Genomic DNA, 21,332 nt, shown 5'->3' with positions numbered 1-21,332 from the left:
CAGGAAAGCCTTTCTACATCAGCAAATACAAATGGTAAATGACCTCTTTAGACAGTTTAGAACAGATCTGTCCAACTTACTACATGTATATATCATACAGCATGTTTAAGGGGCAGATTAAATTAAAATGATGATGTCATACATCTAAAGAGCCTTTGAGCAGTCTGGGGGCCATAAAATCCTTTGGTGAGCCACATCCGGCCCGCGGGCCTCCAGTTGGACAGCTCTGGTTTAGAACCTACACTTGAAATATTTTTTCCTGAATGTGTTCTGGAGCACCTAAATTGGTCAACAGAATAGAATTTGACCATACAAGCTATTTGTAATTAATATCAAGTGATGTAATAAACAGATGTTTTTGCTGCCATTGCACTTTTGTCAATGTCCCGCAGCCAACAAAGTAAGAAAAGGCAAAAGAGATACAACAGCTCAGATTATCGCCTTCTGCTCTTATATACTGTATAACCAGTAAGCCAGCAAGAAGACCCAATTTCAGTTTGTTGAACTGGACCTGCTCACTGGGTTCCTGGGTTTATATAAGAGCAGCAGGAGATCATCTGAGCTGCTGTATCTATTTTTCACCTCCCTCATCTCTTGTACAAAACCAGGAAGCCAATAAACTTGAGTCTGCTAACTGGCTTCCTTATTATATATAAAGGCAGATGGGGATGCTCTGAGCTCCTATATCTCTACTTTTCTTTCTCAATTGTTTGTTGAGATTAATTTTTGGGTTGGGGTGCTCCCCTCTTGATGGTCTAGAACAAGAGTCCCCAACATTTTATACCTGTGAGCCACATGCAGATGTAAAAAGAGTTGGGGAGCAACACAAGCATGAAAAAGTCCCATGCCAAAAAGGGCTGTGATTGGATATTTGGTAGCCCTATATGGACTGGCAAACTACAGGAGACTCTGTTTGGCAGTACACTTGGCTTTTATGGAACTAAAACCTCCAAGCCTGGAATTCATAAATAAGCACCTGCTTTGAGGCCACTGGGAGCAACATCCAAGGGGTTGGAGAGTAACATGTTGCTCACGAGCTACTGGTTGGGGATCACTGGTCTAAATCGTGGGCCCCTCCTCTACATTCCTTAATTAGTTTGGGTGGTCAAGACAGAAATAATCCCAAAAAACTGGGACAGGCACACAAGCCTTAAGGGTAACATCCCTTCCACTGGAACAATGCCTACATTCATGGGACAGGAATGCCTATTCGTGCAACAGCCTGAAACTTGGACGTAGACCTGTACATAGCAGGACTTTACTGTCTCTACCATGATGCTGAAATGCTGTACTGCTGAACATTTTAATATCTGCAGGAATGACGTGCGCAAAACTGTTTCTATGCAGGAATAACATACCTGTCTGAGGCCAATCTTTTTATGGTCCCACATCTGCTTGAAGTTCCAGAAAAACGGTTGGTCACATTTTTGACAGGAATCGCTGTCCAACCACTCTGGTGTCTGAAGAACAGAAAAACACTTCAAAAACAGGAGAAAAGAATCTGCCTATACACAGTCAATAAGCTTGCCCAAAATAGGACTGTCACTCATCCCACCACAGAGAATAGCTCCTACTGTAATCACTCATTGTTGCGTCTATTCCAAAGTGTCACTATGAGAGGGAGAACATCATAGGAGTCATGACATGTGCCCTATAAGGACTGATGTATAGATTCCTCTCCATACACAAACGCTTTTTATTTATATTTATGGGATAGAATGCTTCTAGGTACATTTTTTATTGTGACTGTATCTGTAGCAATAGGATAGAATGCTTCTAGGCACATTCTTATTGTGACTGTATCTGTAGCAATAGGATAGAATGCTTCTAGGCACATTCTTATTGCAATTGTATTTGTAGCAATAGGATAGAATGCTTCTAGGCACATTCTACTTATTTTTAAACTGGGCCGTTTAGGTGCCACCAGAGAACATATCATTCATGGCCCACTTTCAGAAAAGGGGTGATATAGAGCTATGGTAGAAAGGGCTGATGGAAATGTTCTTGGATGTGGCCCACCAAGTGAATCTCCAGTACTGTGGCAGGCCTGGGAGGGAGTAATGGAAGATCTGTAAGATGAAAGCACTCCCTGTAAGGGCAATCAAGTCAGTTTGCAATTAGCATTGACGCTGTGCTCATCATTGGTATTCTAGTTGTCACACAATCTGATATATACATACATTTTGACTCCCAATATGTAATACCATAATCAATAAAAGAGTTTACATTGCTGCCTCGGTCTATGATGAGCTCACGTCACCAGGGAGTTGCATAATGGTCATGGATCTCCTATGGGACCTATATTATCCTTTTATATATTATGCCAAGGAATACATCATCCCCTTTATAACTACAAGTTATTTTCATTCAAAATTAATGGAAAAAAATACAACGTACCTCCTGCCGTTCCACATCCATATTCCAGACTACAATCCCACCATCTGCGCTGCATGAAATGAGTTGCCTTGTGTGATGTGCGTAACTGATGGACTGGACTTTATCACTGTGACAGACAGGGGCATGTTACAGGTCTGGAAACACTTCATATAGGTAAGACTACAAGCTAGGTTAGTTACTGAATTACCTAGTTATTACCATTACCTAGCACGGTCTGGGCCTGCACCTTCATTCACCACTTTACTCACCCATGGAAGGGACAAGCCCTTTGACTCATGTAAAAATTATAGAAATGTACCTGTTATAATACTGAGATATAGGGGTCCTTTTACAGAGTCTCTTCTATGAAGATCAATCAGTTAGGACAATTTGTAGTTTCTCAAGTCTGCACATATGATTGGTCAGCACTAGTATTGTACTGATCTCTTTTTAGGGTTCACGGGCTTTCAATCTGTTGTGCCATATATTCAGTGTTATATTTAAAAGCAATTTGTGCAAATAAGATTTGAAATGTATTTGTGCAAATTTATAGTGGGAAATGGCCTTCATCTCTATACCATCGGCAAAAAATCCACAACCTGCCGAAATAACGCTGGAGATCATTCTTATGCATTTAATGTATACAGAGACCACTGTCATCACATCATCAGATTGTTTTAATATACACAAGTGTTATTGATTTGTTATATTAGGGCACAATTTCAGTAACAAGGGCAATATTTGGTTTACTCTGCCTAAGCCCATAGTTGGGCTTACACAGCAAGAGCTTCTCATTCAGTACTGCTGCGGCCGATGCAATGGTATGAACCCCAAGCCAGTGATCGGATCAAGATTGGGGCCTATACCGACCAATCTGGAGAGGACTGAATCAACCCAATAAACAACGAGCTAACGTTTAGGTCAATAAGTTGCTGCCTTAGTCTGGATGGGACAAGTCAGTAGCTTTTATGGGCCCGTGTATGGCCAGCTTATGTGTAAGGGCATGGAACAGGTCAAGTGCTGTATATGTTCAGCCATGGCCATGCAATAGTATTAAATTGGTGATGATAAAGACTCTGTCTTATTATAACATGGGTTAACATCTTTTATCCTAGGCAATACTAGCCAGCAGGGAAAAATGAGCTTGAAAATGATGTAAGGGGAGGGGTGGGAGTAATGCAAAAAGGGGTGGAGTTGTGGCGTAGAAGGGGGAAGAAGGGAACCTAGGTGAGTAGGTAGGGTTGTCAGGGGGAGAAGGGATTGGGTTAGGCAGGGGCCGGAACGACAGAGTATTACAAACTTGCTGGCAAATACAAGGCTGGTATATTTGTAATACCGACCCCAGCAGGGTGGCAACCCTATTTTGCACACAGCTATCTACATAAAACTCTCCTGGAAGTCAGTGACCCTGAGCCACCACTTTGGAACTCTGCAAGTGCCAGTTCAGATCACATGATTATCAGGAAACAGATTTCTTCATGAAGCATAAAAAGTGCAAAATCACTTCCTATTCTGAATATTGTATCATCCCTTTAGCTTGGTTTGCAACTAAGGGTACAAAAACAATAGTGCATTATTGCAAAAAGTGTCCATCTTTGGTTTTCTTCGGAAAGGTATTGTACCGACTGTGCGTGTCCTAGAAAGCTGTAAATTGGTGAAGGGAAGGAAGAAGATCCGCAGATGCAGAAGATGGTGTCCTTCAATACTCAGCATGGATATGTGAGATTGACATTCAGAGACACCTTTTGCACTAATGTGGGAAGGAAGCAGCGAGGGGGGACTGTTTAGGCTATTGGGTTGGGCTTTTCTCATTGGGGGGGTTTAGTTCTCCTTAAAAATGTGGTTGACCCTTGAGTTAACTTTTAGTATGTTATAGATTGGCTAATTCTGAACAACGTTTCAATTGGCCTTCATTTTTTTTTATAGATTTTAATTATTTGCCTTCTTCTTCTGACTCTTTCCAGCTTTCAAATGGGGGTCACTGACCCCATCTAAAAACAAATGCCCTGTAAGGCTAAACATTTATTGTTAGAGAAAATACAAATGAACGCACAATTGCACGTATGACAGTTTGGAGACCAGCAAAATCTCCTGAGTGGAGACAGGCAAGATGCTGCCACGTTTGTTCCTAAGCGACAGTCATTAAAGGCCCTCCTTTAGTGAATTAGTGTCCCCTGAGAACAGGCACACACACAAACAAATCACTGGCTGCATTTTATATTGTACAACTGTACAGCTCCTAGTAATTCCTATAAAGGAATCTCTGCTCCAACAAAAATTGGTCTTCATACAAGTGGCTGCATAACACTTACTTGTGGCCCTGAAGTTCTAGTGCAGTTCCTTTGCGCCCCCCAATGTCCCATATGATGATGGAATGGTCGGAACTCCCAGAAAACAGCAGCCTCTGTACAGGATCCCAGCACAGCGCTGTAACTCCGGCTGTAAGACAAGAGCAGTCATTCCCTTCCACGACACTGCTGGAAACACAGGGACTTCTCTGGGTCACAAGCAAAGTGGGGACAAGTCCATGGGTTTATACAGTTGAGCACAATGGACCTTATAAGCTAAAATCAAATTGGTTGCTATGTGAATGGCTCATAGCAAACATTACTCATGTTGCTACTTTTTTTAGTACAGGTATGGGACCTGTTATCTAGAATGCTCGGACCTGGGGTTTTCCAGATAGCAGATGTTTCCCTAAATTGGATCTGGATGCATTAAGTCTACTAGAAAATCATGTAAACATTAAAGAAACCCAATAGGATGATTTTGCCTCCAATAAGGATTAATTATATCTTAGTTGGGATACAGTACAAGCTACTGTTTTATTATTACAGAGAAAAATGACATTTTTTAAAAAGAAATTGGATTATTTAGATAAAATGGAATCTATGGGAGAAAGCCTTTCTGTAATTCAAACAGTGTCACATGGGTTTAATTAATAACCCATGTTTTATTTAATTAATAAAAAAATAATACAGGTATGGGACCTGTTATCCAGAATGCTCAGGACCTGGGGTTTTCCAGATAACAGATCTTTCCATAATTTGGGTCTTCAGGCCTTAAGTCTACTAGAAATTCATTTAAACATTAAATAAACCCAATAGGCTGGTTTTGCTTCCAATAAGGATTAATTATTTCTTAGTTTGGATCAAGTACAAGCTACTATTTTATTATTACAGAATAAAATGAAATCATTTTTAAACATTTGGATTATTTGGATAAAATGAAGTCTATGGGAGACAGCAATTCTGTAATTCAGAGCTTTCTGGATATCGGGTTTCGGGATAAGGGATCCTATACCTGTATAACAAAATTAAATTTACCCTGTACTTTATAATGAGAATATTAGAAGTCGTCACATAATATCACAATTATATCTTAGTTTGGATCAGGTACAAGTTACTGTTTTATTATTACAAAAAAAAAGGAAATCATTTTTAAAAATTTGGATTATTTGGATACAATGGAGTCTATGGGAGACGGCCTTTCCATAATGGGTTTTCGGATAACATATCTCATACCTGTATTAAGAAATTATGCTAATGGGAAGGCCGATTCTGATAATCGATGGGGCAATCTAAAGGTGGCCAATCATGTATTGCATCCTGAATGGACAGACAGCCTTACAATTGGACAAACACACTATGGCCACTGTAAATTGTTCCATTTGTTTGGGCCCCTCTTCCCTTCCTTACGTTGCATGCATTGCATTCACTGTACATAGATATTGGGCAGGATGGTCTCACACATAAATAACAATTTTAGTCTGTGATTTCGATGACATCTTGCAAATAAAAAATGGACCGGGCAGGTTTATAATGAATATCCGGGATCCAGTGGCATCTTACCTGTGTGTCCCTTGAAGGTTGTGATAAGGCTACAGTTATCTTGTTCAAGTTTAAGGATGGTAACCTGTCCAGATTGGTCCCCAACAAACGCATGCTTTGTCTCCACATCAAATCTATCAGGATAGTGTTAAGAGGCATAAACACAGCTGGAAACCACTAGACCTGTATTCCCCGGATGCACAAGTATGGCCGACAGAGACCCATTCCAGCCTCCAACCTTCAGCCAAAGGCAACATCTGCAGGGCTGCCCCTAACTGCATTACTGGAAATTCAGGAATTCGTTTTTGACTTAAAGGGGGTTGTTCACTTTTAAAAGGACTTTGAGTACGATGCAGAGAGTGATATTCTGAGACATTCTGCAATTGGTTTTCATTTTTCATTATTTGTGGTTTTTGAGTTATTTAGCTTTTTATTCAGCAGCTCTCCGGTTTGCAGTTTCAGCAATATGATTGCTAGTGTCCACAGTAGCAATAACAATACGTTTGTAGCCTTATAGATTCTTTGTTTTTTCAATGGGGTCAGTGACCCCATTTAAAAGTTGGAAAGAGTCAGAAAAAGAAGGCAAATATTTAAGAAAAAACTATGAAAAAATGAAGACCTATTGAAAAGTTGCTTAGAATTAGCCATTCTGTAACATACTAAAAGTTAGTTTAAATGTGAACTACCCTTTAAATGATCTGTTATTTAAGGGGGAAAAGTAAAAAAAAAAAAAGAAGCCAGTGTATGGGGAAGTGCGTAGACATCAGAAACAATTATTTAAATAGCACGGCTTGTAGCTGCTTATTTCATGCTCTGACTATTAGGGCAGAGACACAAGCTCAGATTAGGGGGGAGCAGGGTTGATCGCCCAGCAACAAATGTCCTTTTCTTCGGGGCGACTAATCTGCTGGGTGAGCAGGGTGTTTTCATTGTTATGGATCACCATGATGGAAACCTGTGACCCGCTACCCATATTATAAAACATTGTGTAGCCCTAAACAAGAACTCGGGGGCAGAGATGAACCACACAGTCCAATGTTTGTGTCGATAAAATGCTTATTTCTAAGATTGGGTTTTTCTGTCATTCTTGGAGTGACTCTGGTACAAACAGTCTCTGCAGATGATAAACACAACTCAATAGATAATGTCTTATAAACACAGTTAGGCTACATGGGGAGAGATGGCGTGGGCATTGTCTGAAGATTAGGGATGCACTGAATTCACTATTTTGGATTCGGCCGAACCCCTAAATCCTTCACAAAAGATTCGGCCGAAGACCGAATCCGGTATTCATTTGCATATGCAAATTAGGGGTGGCAAGAGGAAAACATTTTTTACTTCCTTGTTTTGTGACAAAAAGTCACGGGATTTCTCTGTCCGCCCCTAATTTTCATTTGCATATGCAAATTAGGATTCAGATTTGGTTCAGAAGGCCAAATCCAAATCCTGCTGAAAAAGGCCGAATCCTGAACTGAATCCTGGATTCGGTGCATCCCTACTGAAGATTGCAGTCAGTCTGTAGCAAGGCATATAAAGAGGTATAAAGGAACCCCAGAAAGGATACTGTAGGCAGGAGGCACAGGCCGCGGTGCGATAGTTCCCCAGACGCTCCCCGGACTCGGAGCAGTGCCACGTGAAGAGTTTGTCTTGACCGGTGCTCAGTAGCCATTCCATCTCCAGCACAAACAGAACCATTGTTACTCTGCTCTGGTGAGCTGCACATACACAGTAAGCACCAGTCAGAGAGAGGCCTATACAGCAGCCATATTTAACCTTATAGCCTAACAGTTATATCACTACACTGTATCTAATAATTATAGGTGTTCCAGAAAGGGGTGCATTATGCATTCTCATACCTCTATAGCAATGAGTTCCCTAAATGCAACTGCCACTGTAACTGCGGCCCTGCGATCCATTAAATGCAACGAGGCCGTTAGACAAGGCAGCAGTTAGGGGTATGTATACTTATATGCATGGTTCTATTTTGTCCTTTTCATTTATCATAATCAGAATAATGTCCTATATTAATGGGTTACTTGGGGTATGTAAAACATAGGCGTGGTCACAGTGTCTCCTGCAAGATGTATTTGACTCTGGGTGGCGACGGTGTCTCTTACCAAGGTGGGTTTTTCCTGGGTTCATTTTGTTATAATCTTCTGACAAAATTAATTCCTAAAAAAAAAAAAAAAGATGATGATGATGAAAAAATAGATGGTTCTTTCTTTAAAACACATATGTGCAAAGACACTAAGTTTTAACATTATCCCCAATACACATCAGGAGTCATCACTGCTGCTAAAAGGAACACTAACACCACTGCACTGGTGTTTTTGCTTCAGAAACACTACTATAGTTTTTATAAACAAGCTGCTGTGTAGCCATGGGGGCAGCCATTCAAAGTGTAAAAAGGAGAAAAGGCACAGGATACACAACAGATAAACTCTGTAGGATACAATGGGATTCTTCAGAACTTATCTGTTGTCTACTGTGTATACTTTGCTTGAATGGCTACACAACAGCTTCTTTATATAAATATACTAGAGTTTCTGAAACAAACTCACCAGATTTACCAGTGCAGGGCAACAGTACATTATATTGTCATTCCTTTAATAGACTTTCATTTTTGGGTGTTACTGTTCCTTTAACATTCATCAAGATCATAGTCCTTATGCAGGAGGCATTGGTGTGCCCATTGTTTTCATGGTGCACTGGGTTTAGCAGCAGTATCCGGTGGCAGGATTTTTCAGGGTGATTTTTCCATTTAGCCACAATCGTTCCTCCCTAAAGCGGGCACCCTAGACATTAGTGATGTGCGGGTAGGCCCGATACCTGCGGGACCCGTGGATCGGGCGGGTTCGGGACGACCCCGCACCTCCATTTGCAGGTTGAGCTCTTTTTCCTGCTCTCCACACCAGCCATCCTTAACTGCCGGCTTATTGCTTGATCTTTTAAAGGCGCGCGCCTCCTGTCCCACCCCTTTTGTCACGTTATCGATGGGGCGGCGTGGGGCTTATAATGGAAGCAGTAAGTCAGGCTCAGGTGGGTTGGTGAAGGGCGGGTTAGGGTCGGGTGTGGGTCAGATTTCACCTGACCCGCACATCACTACTAGACATGGATCCAGTTGAGAAAGGGGGTTGATCCCCTGAAACATTGTGCAGAGATCTGAATAAATCATAAAAATACCGCACATTTTGCTTGGTGAGTGCCATCTGATTTCTCTTTGTTATTGCTACATGGATCCACAGTTGCCTAAATAGTACATCCAAACCTGCGCATTCTGCCTCTTTCTGGCTTACATGTGAAAATGCTATTGGAATTGATCAGCAAAGTAATCACTGAACACGAAAGGATTCGTTATAATGAGCAGTTACAGACAAATAGAAATGTGACCACAGTGAAAAGCCCTGAACAATTAGTCAAAACACTGTTATATTGGTTATAAACCGTTATTACCCATTTATTCTAGCGATGGCCTTGTGCCTTCTCCAAGCAAATTCTATATAATTTCAGCTGGAAATTCACAAAAGCAGGGGGATATTTATCAAAGGTCGAGTTGTGTTTTTCCAAAAAATTTGAGTTTTTCAAGGGTAGTTTGCAGCCACAAATTCGGATTTTCAGGTAAAAAAAACTCAACTTTTTCAGGGATTTCTCAAAAAAAAAAACTTGAATTTTACATTTTTTTTTTGAGATTTACTATACCCCGAACCCTGGAAATAGCTCGAATCTGAAAATACTCCAGTTAAAACCTGTCACGGTCATGTTGAAGTCAAAGGCAGAGTCCCTTGAACCATTTGAAGAAGTTAACAGCCTTCATGATGTTCGGGGTTTTTTCGGTGAGTTTTGCTTGAAAACTTGATTAACTCGAACAATTCGCGTGAATTCACAGATTCAATGTTTTTTTTCTTAAATTAAAAACATTCAATTTTGCCAGTTCATTTGAGGTATAAAAAAAACTCACAAACCTCTAAAACTCGACCTTTGATAAATAACCTCCTATATATTGCGATGGTGCTTAAAGGGCAAGGCAAAATGACAAGCACCCCATATACTGCTGGTCTCTGCACTGTCCCATAATAACCTACTACGAAGGACAAATTCCACTTTCTTTGCTTTCTTTTCAGTTGCACATACCCCATTCATCACTGGGATTTCCAACTCTACTAGGAGGGACAAAGCACACTTGCATTTTGGGCTTCAGACAGTGATATGCCACCTACCAAGAAAGAATTATAGCAGTTCGGAGCATTGTCTCTAATGAAAGGGTCATTTATGTGGGTTTTGTTTCCCTTTAATCCAACATTATCTTACAGCAGTGGTCCCCAACCAGTAGCTCGCGAGCAACATGTTGCTCACCAACCCCTTGGATGTTGCTCCCAATGGCATCGAAGTAGGTGCTTATTTTTGAATTCCAGACTTAAAGGCAAGTTTTGGTTCTATAAAAACCAGATGTACTGCAAAGCAGAGCCTCCTGGAGGCTACCAGTCCATATAGGGGCTACCAAACAGCCAAAAACAGCCCTTATTTGACATCCCCATGGACTTTTTCATGCTTGTGTTGCTCTCCAACTCTTTTTTACATTTAAATGTGGCTCACGAGTAAAAAAGGTTGGGGACCCCTGTCTTACAGTATCACTTTCTGTGGCTGAAATGGGTTAAGCACCTTGCAATATACAGTATATGTGTTGTTTTGCCTCCCAAGTAACATTTTGGATGGTCTATATTGGGTTTTTTCTTGCAATTGAGTAACATTTAGGAAATACTATACATATAAGATATATTAAAGCACTGCGTATCTTGACAGTGCTATATAAATAAATGATGATGATGATGATGATGATATTATACATATTTTAAGCACTAACATATTCTGCAGTGCTGTACAATAAGGGGGTGTACACATTGAACATACAGATGTCCATACCAAGCAGTCAATGACCAGTGCAAAAGAGCGTATTGCAATAGACACAGGTAAGTAACTTTATAGCTGTACATTAAATATTAACAAGGCAATGGGAAGTATTATAGATAAAGGTCACATTCCCAGCTCACTCACTCACTCTGCATCCAGGCAATGACCTTTATGAAAGTCACTGGGGGTCATTTATAAAGTTCGCGCAGCACAAATTTATTCGCAAATGGTTGCATTATCCATGTTATTTCCGTAACGCTAAAATATTGCACTGCTGTGCCCGTCTTTCCATTTTGTGCGAATTCGCATTGAGACGTGTATTTGCACCAGTGCGCCCAATGTGCGCAGTTGTTATGCATGAAAATCGCATCGGCCGTAACTGTTTTGCGAATATTTTCTCCGCCACCAAAGTTGTGTCGTAATTTAAACACAGGAGTGAGCACATCATATTCGCAATTTTTGCCATATTTAAAAAGCTATTATAGATATGCGCAGTGTGGAAAAAAAAAATCGCAATTCTGTTTGCACACTCTTATTCAGCTTCATAAATGTAACCATGTGCAGGGCAACTATATTCACTGTGCGAACCAAACGGCCCTGCCCCAAAGTTTATAAATGAGCCCCACTGGATATGGAGAAGAATCATCAGCAAGTTCGGACTGAAAGGATGACCTGAAAAAACACCCGGCGTGGTGAGCTACTGGCAGCGCTGCCTGTGTCTGATCGTGGGAAGGGATACTGTGCATTTTAATTATTCACTATATTGTTCCCTAACCCTTTGCTTTGGTCTCAGAGGCCAAACGTCGTCAACTGCCCTAGTCATGTGACTTATAATGGACAGAAGAACTGTCAGTTCATAAGAAGAAAGAAAGAGACCACAATACAAAGGAGAACAATAGAGGTGGATTCAATGTCAGGCTAATCTGCCGGCTGGTCACCAGAATATCTCAGTCATATCCTTCCTGCTCCCAATGACTTAAATGTAAACACTAACAGTGCAGGCAGTTCTCAGTCTCAACAACATCCATTTTTATTTCCACTGGTTCACTAGTTATTCACAGGCTCGCAAGGCAACAATAATAAGAGATCAGAAATGAACAGAACAGGATTTATATATTTCTTCTTTCTTAAAAGGGTTGAATCAACTTTACATTAAAGGAGAAGGAAAGTTTAAATGTAAAATCTGGTCCATGTAAAGGAATACTGTAATCCTCTCCATTGGTGCTCTTAATTCGTTCAACTTTAATTCGTTCATCTTTCAGTTCATTTACATGTACCACAGCCGCACTTATCATAAAACCACCGACTAAATAAAATTCCCACAATGCACCAAAACTATGAGCATGCACAGCAGAAACAATTTCCAATAGGTGCATGCGCACAAAATCTTTTTCGGGAGGGAATTTGGTCTACTGTGAGTAGTACTCATACAGAGCAAGGGTCAGCAGGCGGGGAAATAATCGCGCATGCGCAGTGCAGAGAAGTCCTCCATAATGATGACGCAGGAAAGGCAAAGATGGCGGCCGGGACGGAGCAGACGCATAGAAAATTGAACAGACGAGCTGAGATATAAGCGGTATTTTTAAAAAAAACGCGCTAGCAATCTAAATTAGCACGGGGTACCTTCTTATAAATTGCAATCATAAAATGATAGGTTTCCTTGCCCTTTAACAAGTTAAAGAGTGGCCTTTTCCTAGAATCTTCACAATTGTTTTTCATTATTTATTTGTTTATAGTTTTTGAATTATTTGCCTTATTCTTCTGACTTTTCCATCTTTTAAATGGAAGTCACTGACCTCCACAGCCTTGCGGGTCTACAATCTTATTCTTATTTATTAGTTATTTGTCTATGCAGGCCCTCTCCTATTCTTGTTGCTTGTTTAAACAACTGCCTGGTTGCTAGGGTAAATAAGACCAGAGCAACCAGATCGCTGCTGAAATTCCAAACTGAAGAGCTGTTGAACAAACAAATAATAGCTCAAAAACCATAAAAAAATATAAAATCACCTTAGAATATCAGCGTCTACATCATACTAAAAGCTAATTTAAAGGTGAATATGCCCTTTACAAGAAGAGGTCTATAAGAATGGTTACACAGTCATTACTGTGAGCTCAAGCCTAAAGAAGAAATTCTACTACTGGTGAAATGCAAATATATACTGTATTTATAAGTGCCTGACAATTAGAGGCATTGTGTCATTATTTAAAGGGATACTGTCATGGGAAAATACATTTTTTTCAAAACGAATCAGTTAATTCTGCACTGAAATCCATTTCTCAAAAGAGCAAACAGATTGTTCTATATTCAATTTTGAAATCTGACATGGGGCTAGACATTTTCTCAATTTCCCAGCTGCCCCAAGTCATGTAACTTGTGCTCTGAAAAACTTCAATCACTCTTTACTGCTGTACTGCAAGTTGGAGTGATATCACCCCCTCCCTTTCCCCCGCAGCAGCCTAACAAAAGAACAATGGGAAGGTAACCAGATAGCAGCTCCCTAACACAAGATAACAGCTGCCTGGTAGATCTAAGAACAACACTCAATAGTAAAAACCCATGTCCCACTGAGACACATTGTTACATTGAGAAGGAAAAACAGCAGCCTGCCAGAAAGCATTTCTCTCCTAAAGTGCAGGTACAAGTCACATGACCAGGGGCATCTGGGAAATTGACAAAATGTCTAGCCCCATGTCAGATTTCAAAACTGAATATAAAAAAAATCTGTTTGCTCTTTTGAGAAATGGATTTCAGTGCAGAATTCTGCTGGAGTAGCAATATTAACTGATGTGTTTTGAAAAAAAACATGTTTTCTGATGACAGGGTCCCTTTAAGTACAACTTTCCCTGCATTATTGGTTCCCTAGCATCAGTTGAAAGTGGAAGAGCTAAAACACTTGACAACAGGCTGGAACTTCCTGAACAAAGGGACAAATAGCTGAGCCACCCACAGTCTTTAGAGCCATCAAATAACGTCATTCTGTAAGCGATGGCAGGACTTCTGATACACAAGAAGCCAGATGTTGATTTTCAAACTACAGAAGTCTATGGAAGTATCACAGAAACTGACAGCAATCTGTAGCCAGCCAACTGGGAGCTGTAGTTCTGCAGGGCACTGTTGTAATAGATTGCATTAACGTTCTTTTTAACTATGTATATTTAGAATTTTTCCTTTACAGACAGTAACATGAACCCTGTATTAGAAGGAGGCACAGATTTACAAGCAGTGGATATACAGACATACTTACTGAGATTGTACCATTGTCTAACCCCACAGTCAGTCGTCTGGTTTCAGGGTTAAAACACATGCAACAACATGGAGCTGAAAGACAAGAAGACAAGAATGGACCATTAGCAAGTCAATGCTGTTTGGAAGATCCCAATATCACCCAGTTTAGGTGGCATATCAGTGAAAAGAACTCCTCATTTAGTGTAGAACAATAACAAACCAGCCGATCTTAATAGTGTAAGGCCAGCTTTACTTAAACTGGACTTGAACATATAGTTGAGTTTAGTTGAGAATTCTTGATGGTTATTATACACAGTCTATTGTCGGTAAAGTTTAAAGTACCAACTTCCATTGGGCCCTGAAGGGCTCACAGACTCTCATTATTTAACCACTGCACATTCTGTACTCAGAACCCGAGGCTCCTGTTTACTTTTACGAGTTTGTGACCATAAACCTTTGAGCTTGTGCCACAAAATATTTACAGAGATTTTCTGATGATACCAATTTGGGTTACACAATACAGTCATTTCGGTTATTGTCCTACAGGGGTCTAACTTGGTGTTGGATGTAGGCGTTTGCCTGTTGGTTTTTGAGAAGTTTACTAAACTTATTAAAGATCTGAGACTTTATACAATATATTAGTATAATATGCATTAGTCTACATTGTGCAGCCCTGTTGTGCCCCTTTTATAGTCAATGTCTTAAATGAAGTATAAATTGTTGGACAATAATGGGAGCACACCTACATATAGGGATCAGATAAACTGAATAGGAGTAATTGGTTCTTGCTTTGCTCTATATATATATATATATATATATATATATATATATATATATATATATATATATATATATATATATATATATATATATATATATATATATATATATATATATATATATATATATATTGCATACAAGGAGCACTCACAGTTCTTAGCAGAAAAACCTTTGAGGATTGCACCCAGGCGCTATTAGTGCTGGTATTTTCTATTTTTGCTATTTTTGTTATTATATATATACATATAATAAATGTATTATTATTCTGTATTGTGAGTGTTGGTTTTGGAAACTTAGTTATCAGGCAATTTAGACTGTACTACTCCAATCTAAGGCCCAGACAAAAAACACATGAGCATGGAACAACTATTTGCACTTTCTAGAAACACTTTATGGACATAGCTGGACAGTGGCCAAGATATACCCATGGCTAGGGTTGCCAACTGGCCGATATTTTTCATCCTGGCCGGTAAAAATGATGGCTGATCCCAATGTTATTCATAGGGAAAAAAGATAAATATATAGGAAGGCCGGTATATATTTCCAGAAAAGGTGGCAACACTACCCACTGCCATAATAGATGTTAAATCTCCAGCTACTTTTTCATGTCTCCTTTGGTATGGCACCCTTTAGCTCAAAACAAGGAAGCAGTGGAGCCAGGCCCACAGATCAGGGACTTGTGAATCCCCATTGTGTTTAGAGTAGGGATGCACCGAATTCAGGATACGGTTCGGGATTCGTCCTTTTTCAGCAGGATTCGGATTCAGCTGAATCAACCGAACCGAATCCTCATTTGCATATGCAAATTAGGGGCGGGAGGGAAATTGTGTGACCTTTTTGTCACAAAACAAGGAAGAAAAAAAAAGTTTTCCCCTTCCCACATGTAATTTGCATATGCAAATTAGGGTTCGGATTCGGTTCAGTATTCAGCCGAATCTTTCACAAAGGATTCAGGGGGTTCGGCCGAATCCAAAAAGTGGATTCGGTGCATCCCTAGTTTAGAGTGGGTCCTTATAACCTCTATAAAGTTGCTAAAAATAAATCCTAAATAAATGCTAAATAAAACCCCCCCCCCGATAAGATACTAACTACTGAATCCAGTACAGTGCTGTGGGGGATACCTGCTTCCTCAGTGATCAGCACATACCCAGGATAGACATGCCTTCATGTGACAATCACCAGGGAGGTGCCTAAAGGTCCCCATACAGGGGCAGATACAAGTCAACAGCTTATTGCCCAGTGTATGGGGCCCTCCGACAAGATTCCCAGATCGATATCTGGCCAAAAGTCCAGATGTCGATTGGACAGGAATAAATATCTTGCTGGATCCAGGATGTCATTGTTTTGTTGATGTGATCCTCGAACGAACCACCTGTATGCTCAATGTTGTGATCCGATCATTGGGCCCTAGGGCTCACGATCAGATCAGCCCAATATCACCCACCTCAAGGTGTACATATCAGGGAGAGATCCACTTGTCTGGCAAGGTTGCAAAATGAGTGTAAATGAGTATATCTCTACATGTATGTACATGTGCTGCCTGTATGTACCTTAAGGCAGCACTGGACCTATATTCAGCCCGGGTGAAGTTACTTACTGTAATAGAAAATAGTAATTAAAACAGGTGGCCTAAATCTTTTTTATCTGTTCCCAGAAAAAGTAGATAAAATAGCCCAGATGAAAGTGGGACCCAGTAGCAAAGACCACGCGCTGACTTTACTGGGAAGTTGCACAATGAAACTATTAATGAGAAAGTAAAAACATAGCTGCAGCAACGGTTGTCTTTCTGCCAAATTACTTATTCCATTCATTCTTGCTCATCTTCGCTTATTAATTGTGAATGCTACACCAGGTGTGGGAATACCATTAATGTGCAGCAGAGATTGTGTGGCCTGCCGGCTGTCACTAGCCATATGTTTACTGATCAATAGTAATAAGTGCCCTAGTGCAGAGATATTAACTTTATCACCCAGACGAACCTGCCTTTGTTTCCTCTGTAACACAAATGATGGCTCAGTCTTAGGGCTAGTCCACACGGGGAGATGGCGACAAAGCGCCGCGACAGTCGCCGCGACCGGCGCAGGCGACAGTTTTGTATGGGCGCCTATGTAAAAACGCCTGTGCTAACCACACGAGGCGATGCGCTTTTCAACAGTCGCCTGAAAAAGCCTGGCGAGGCATTTTCAGGCGACTGTTGAAAAGCGCATCGCCTCGTGTGGTTAGCACAGGCGTTTTTACATAGGCGCCCATACAAAACTGTCGCCTGCGCCGGTCGCGGCGACTGTTGCGGCGCTTTGTCGCCGCGACCGCAAACGCGTCGCTATCTCCCCGTGTGGACTAGCCCTTACACAGAGGGAGTCTTTGTGTGGCTTCGAGAAGGAAATGTCGCCTGTAAACACGGATTTATTTTAAGTCATAACATCAGAATAAAAAAGTAACTATAATTACAATGGCCAAATCCATTATCACCGGTTGTTAGAAAACAAAAATATGATTGTATGGGGGAAGGAGAGGGAAATTGTAAACACTGAAGCTTCTCAGCTTCCATTCCAGATCAGAGATCTTGCCATACACTATAAAATCTGCTGGTTTGTCAAGGTCACCAAATGAGCGGATCTTACCCCCCGCCCCATATGCCCACCAAAAGTTGGCGATATTGCACTAATCCGATTGTTTAGCCATACGGCCAAACAACCGAATTACAATGATTGGCATAACAGCTAACGGGATGAGGACCGAATCAATTACAGGTATGGGACCTGTTAACCAGAATGCTCGGGACCTGGAGTTATCCGGCTAATGGATCTTTCTGTAATTTGCATCTTCATATCTTAAATCTACTAGAAAATCATTTCAACATTAAATAAACCCAATGGGCTGGTTTTGCTTCCAATAAGGAATAATTATATCTTAGTTGGGATCAAGGACAAGATACTGTTTTATTATTACAATTTTTTTTAAAATTTGGATTAATTGGATAAAATGGAGTCTATGGGAGATGACCATTCCGTAATTCAGAGCTTTCTGGATAACGGGTTTCTAGATAACGGATCCCATGCCTGTACCTGATGTGGTCCTTGATTTGGCTGGAAAATCAAACCTGCCCAATTGAGATTTGGAAGATTTTTGGCCAGATATTGGTCTGGGAGACCTGTTGCAGGGCCCCATACGATGGCAGCTTAAATCTGCTCGTGTATGGCCAAGGTGTCCATGCAAGGTTCCAAAATGAAAATTCCCTCCAACACAGAATTCCATTTTTGCACCAGTGCACTTATTCTCTATTGTAGGGTTATACATGCATTGTCACCTTTATTCTGAATGGCATCCCAAAGTTTGTCAATAGGTGTATACATTCAACTTATCTCTAAGAATGGTCTCAAATGGCCAGATGTTAGTGAGAGGGGCTGCCAGGGATCATGAAAAAGCTGCAGTCAAGTTGCTCCTTCCCTTCTCAACCTTAGCACAGACAGTGGGTTGGCCGGGGCAGCAACAACAATGTAGGGAGGCTTCCCGCACATTTCACCCCAAACCTTATATTATACATTAATTTCAGGCAAATATACAAAATGCATTGTTGTTTTTATTGTCCTTTTAACCAAAGCAGAATCCTTGGTGCCTGCTCATTATCTTCTATCTCCTAACGTAAAGAGAGGCGGAAGACCGCCTGACCTGAAATGTATGACAACTGTCTCCATCTGCATTACTGCAACCAATAAGATCAGATGTGTAATCTCTCAAGCTTGCGGCGCACACTACACACAACACTGGTATCTCTTGTTCTCAGCCCATATTAGATCATGGGATTGTGTTACTCACTGGTTTCCTGGATTCAACCACCATGCCCTTTTGTTTCACCCTTAAATTCGGTTTAAGATAAGAGTACAGAAATGGCACAGATGTGTTATGTACCCCCACTTATTGCCATTATCCTTACCTGTATATCTCCTTTTCTGTCACTCTGTGACCCCATTAGGAATTGTTTCCATCTTATTTTGTGTATGTATTACACCAAGTGGGCAACCATAACAGGCAAGAATATTTGCAATCTTTGTCTTCATTTTTGCACATAATTTACCTGCTCCCGTATTTCTGATAATGTTACAGTTTCCCCAGTAAATTTTATGGATGATCATACTTCTCTCTGTTCCTAAAGGCATCACAATGAATGTTGCCAGGAAACAGCTAAACAGCAATCTGTTTAGCAAATAAAGCAGCATGGCCGTGTAATCTCATCTGCACTCCATCTGCATATGCCCAACTCTTCTTAAAGGGGACCCGTCACCCAAAAAAATTATTCAAAATCCTATTTTATCACATTAGTCAAGCAAAATGAACTTTAATTACACTGTATAAATTATTTGAATCTTGTTTCCTTCCGTCTGGGAAATAATAATTATAGCAAGCAGGCAGGAGCCATTTTGTGGACACTGTTATTAAGACAAGCCTTGTATCATCTCAGAATCTTGTTTGTGCACCAGAATGGGGGACCCGATGTCCATCCCCATGCCCTGGCTACACAATTAAATGGTAAAAAGAACGGGGGGAAAATATGGAGAGCAGTGACATCTAAGAAGTGCTGAATGGAAAGTGAAAGTAATTATCTGCCCCGCCTATATGCCACGGGCATAGAGGAGTGGCGACAATATTTGATTGACAGCTGAGATTTTTAAATGAGTTCACAACAGCTATGAATGCTTTAATAAAAAAAATAGAAATTGGATTTCATGTTTAATTTGAAAAGGACTTTTATTATACAGATTTTTGTGTCTGGGTGACAGGTCCACTTTAAAGGACACCTATCAAAGCAAAATGGTTTCCCACACTGGAGCATGGGCTCTATTAGCTTGCACCTCTGGCATGAGAAACAATTTTGCCCCATTAACCTTTAATGGTACATGCATATAATTGGTGTGCTGCCTGGGATGGGCATAGGGTTGCCACCCGGCTGGTATTACAAAAAGGCTGGGGCTGGTATTATAAATTTACTGACAATGTAGTTGCCGGTAATTTGTAATATCCTTAAAAAAAAGCCCTTGGCCAGCCCCAATTCACTCAGAACTTACTATTTTTTTCAGGCTTCTGGCCATCGCGTGTGTTGCCTCGCCCCTTTTGCTTCACTGTGCTTGGCTCCGCCCCTTTTGCATCACGGACCACCCCCTTTTGTTCCCACACCCACTGGCCAGTAACATTTTTTAGAAAAGGTGGCAACCCTATACATTTTTCCACCTAATGTTACATTCATACTTATAAAAGTTAAAGGGGATGTAAACCCCAAACTAATGGTAAAAAAATCAATTCAAAGCAGTTTTCCAATATAGTGTGAGGCCAAACTGACCCACAACCTAGGCAACCTGGCTGGTCCCATCACTACTTCCCCTGCTCATGTGTTCCAACAATCGTATGCACATCCATGTGCAAGTGGGCTCACACTCACTGTCTAGTTAAATTACCAGTGGGGTTGGGGGGTTTAAAAGAGCCCGGACTAGGATATGTGACAGAAGAGATACATGCATGGTGCCATAGGTACAGGTCTCTTCTATCACCTATCCCTAGATACCGGCCCTGTTTCAATATACAGTAAAACATTAAAGGAGAAGGAAAGGCTAAAATTAACTAAGCTTAATTAGAAAGGTCTATATAAATACACCAGTAAACCCTCAAAGTAATGCTGAGTCCTTTGTCAAAGGAAAACTGCATTTATTTCCTTTTATTGTGTACACATGGGCTTCTGTATCAGACTTCCTTCTTTCAGCTTTAACCTCCGGGGCACGGCCTTGAGCATGCTCAGTTTGCTCCTCTCCCCCTCCCTCCTCCCCTCCTTGCTGTAATCTGAGCCCAGAGCTATGAGCGAGCAGGGAGAGACTCAGGCAGGAAGTGATGTCACACCAAGATAATATGGCAGCTGCTATCCTAAACAAAAAGAGAGCTTCTAGAGCTGTTTACTCAGGTATGGTAAAGCATTCTGCAGAATAAATATAGTGTTATAGCTTGCACTATTGTGGCTAATCTATTGGCAATAAACTGCTTCAGTAGCTTTCCTTCTCCTTTAAACATGTTCATAGGTTTTAAAGTTATCTGTATGTGTAACTGCAACTGAAGGCAGTATCTGCCCGTCCCTTGCTATTCTCTGCACTGCTGGTTCTGACTTTTTTATGTTAACGGTTCGAAAAAAGCCAGTTGGTTAACAGGCCTCTCTGGAGAACAGCAAAGTT

At 40.8% G+C, this 21,332-nt stretch overlaps 1 protein-coding gene across 1 annotated transcript in view; it reads right to left on the bottom strand.

Moving 5' to 3' along the window:
* Positions 1-21,332, bottom strand: part of wdfy2.L (WD repeat and FYVE domain containing 2 L homeolog) — a 42,027-nt gene that overhangs the window by 4,929 nt on the left and 15,766 nt on the right. Inside the window, exons 3-9 of the mRNA XM_018247609.2 lie at positions 14,360-14,433; positions 8,324-8,378; positions 7,771-7,921; positions 6,228-6,340; positions 4,689-4,815; positions 2,398-2,503; positions 1,359-1,460 (exon numbers count right to left, since the gene is read on the bottom strand). Coding sequence (XP_018103098.1) covers positions 1,359-1,460; positions 2,398-2,503; positions 4,689-4,815; positions 6,228-6,340; positions 7,771-7,921; positions 8,324-8,378; positions 14,360-14,433 — 728 coding nt within the window. The remainder of the gene's footprint in view (positions 1-1,358; positions 1,461-2,397; positions 2,504-4,688; positions 4,816-6,227; positions 6,341-7,770; positions 7,922-8,323; positions 8,379-14,359; positions 14,434-21,332) is intronic.

This window comes from Xenopus laevis, chromosome 2L (assembly GCF_017654675.1).
Source record: "Xenopus laevis strain J_2021 chromosome 2L, Xenopus_laevis_v10.1, whole genome shotgun sequence".
Classification (NCBI taxonomy): Eukaryota; Metazoa; Chordata; class Amphibia; order Anura; family Pipidae; genus Xenopus; species Xenopus laevis.
The sequence above is the reverse complement of the archived record's forward strand: the minus strand, read 5'-3'. Positions and strand labels throughout refer to the sequence as shown.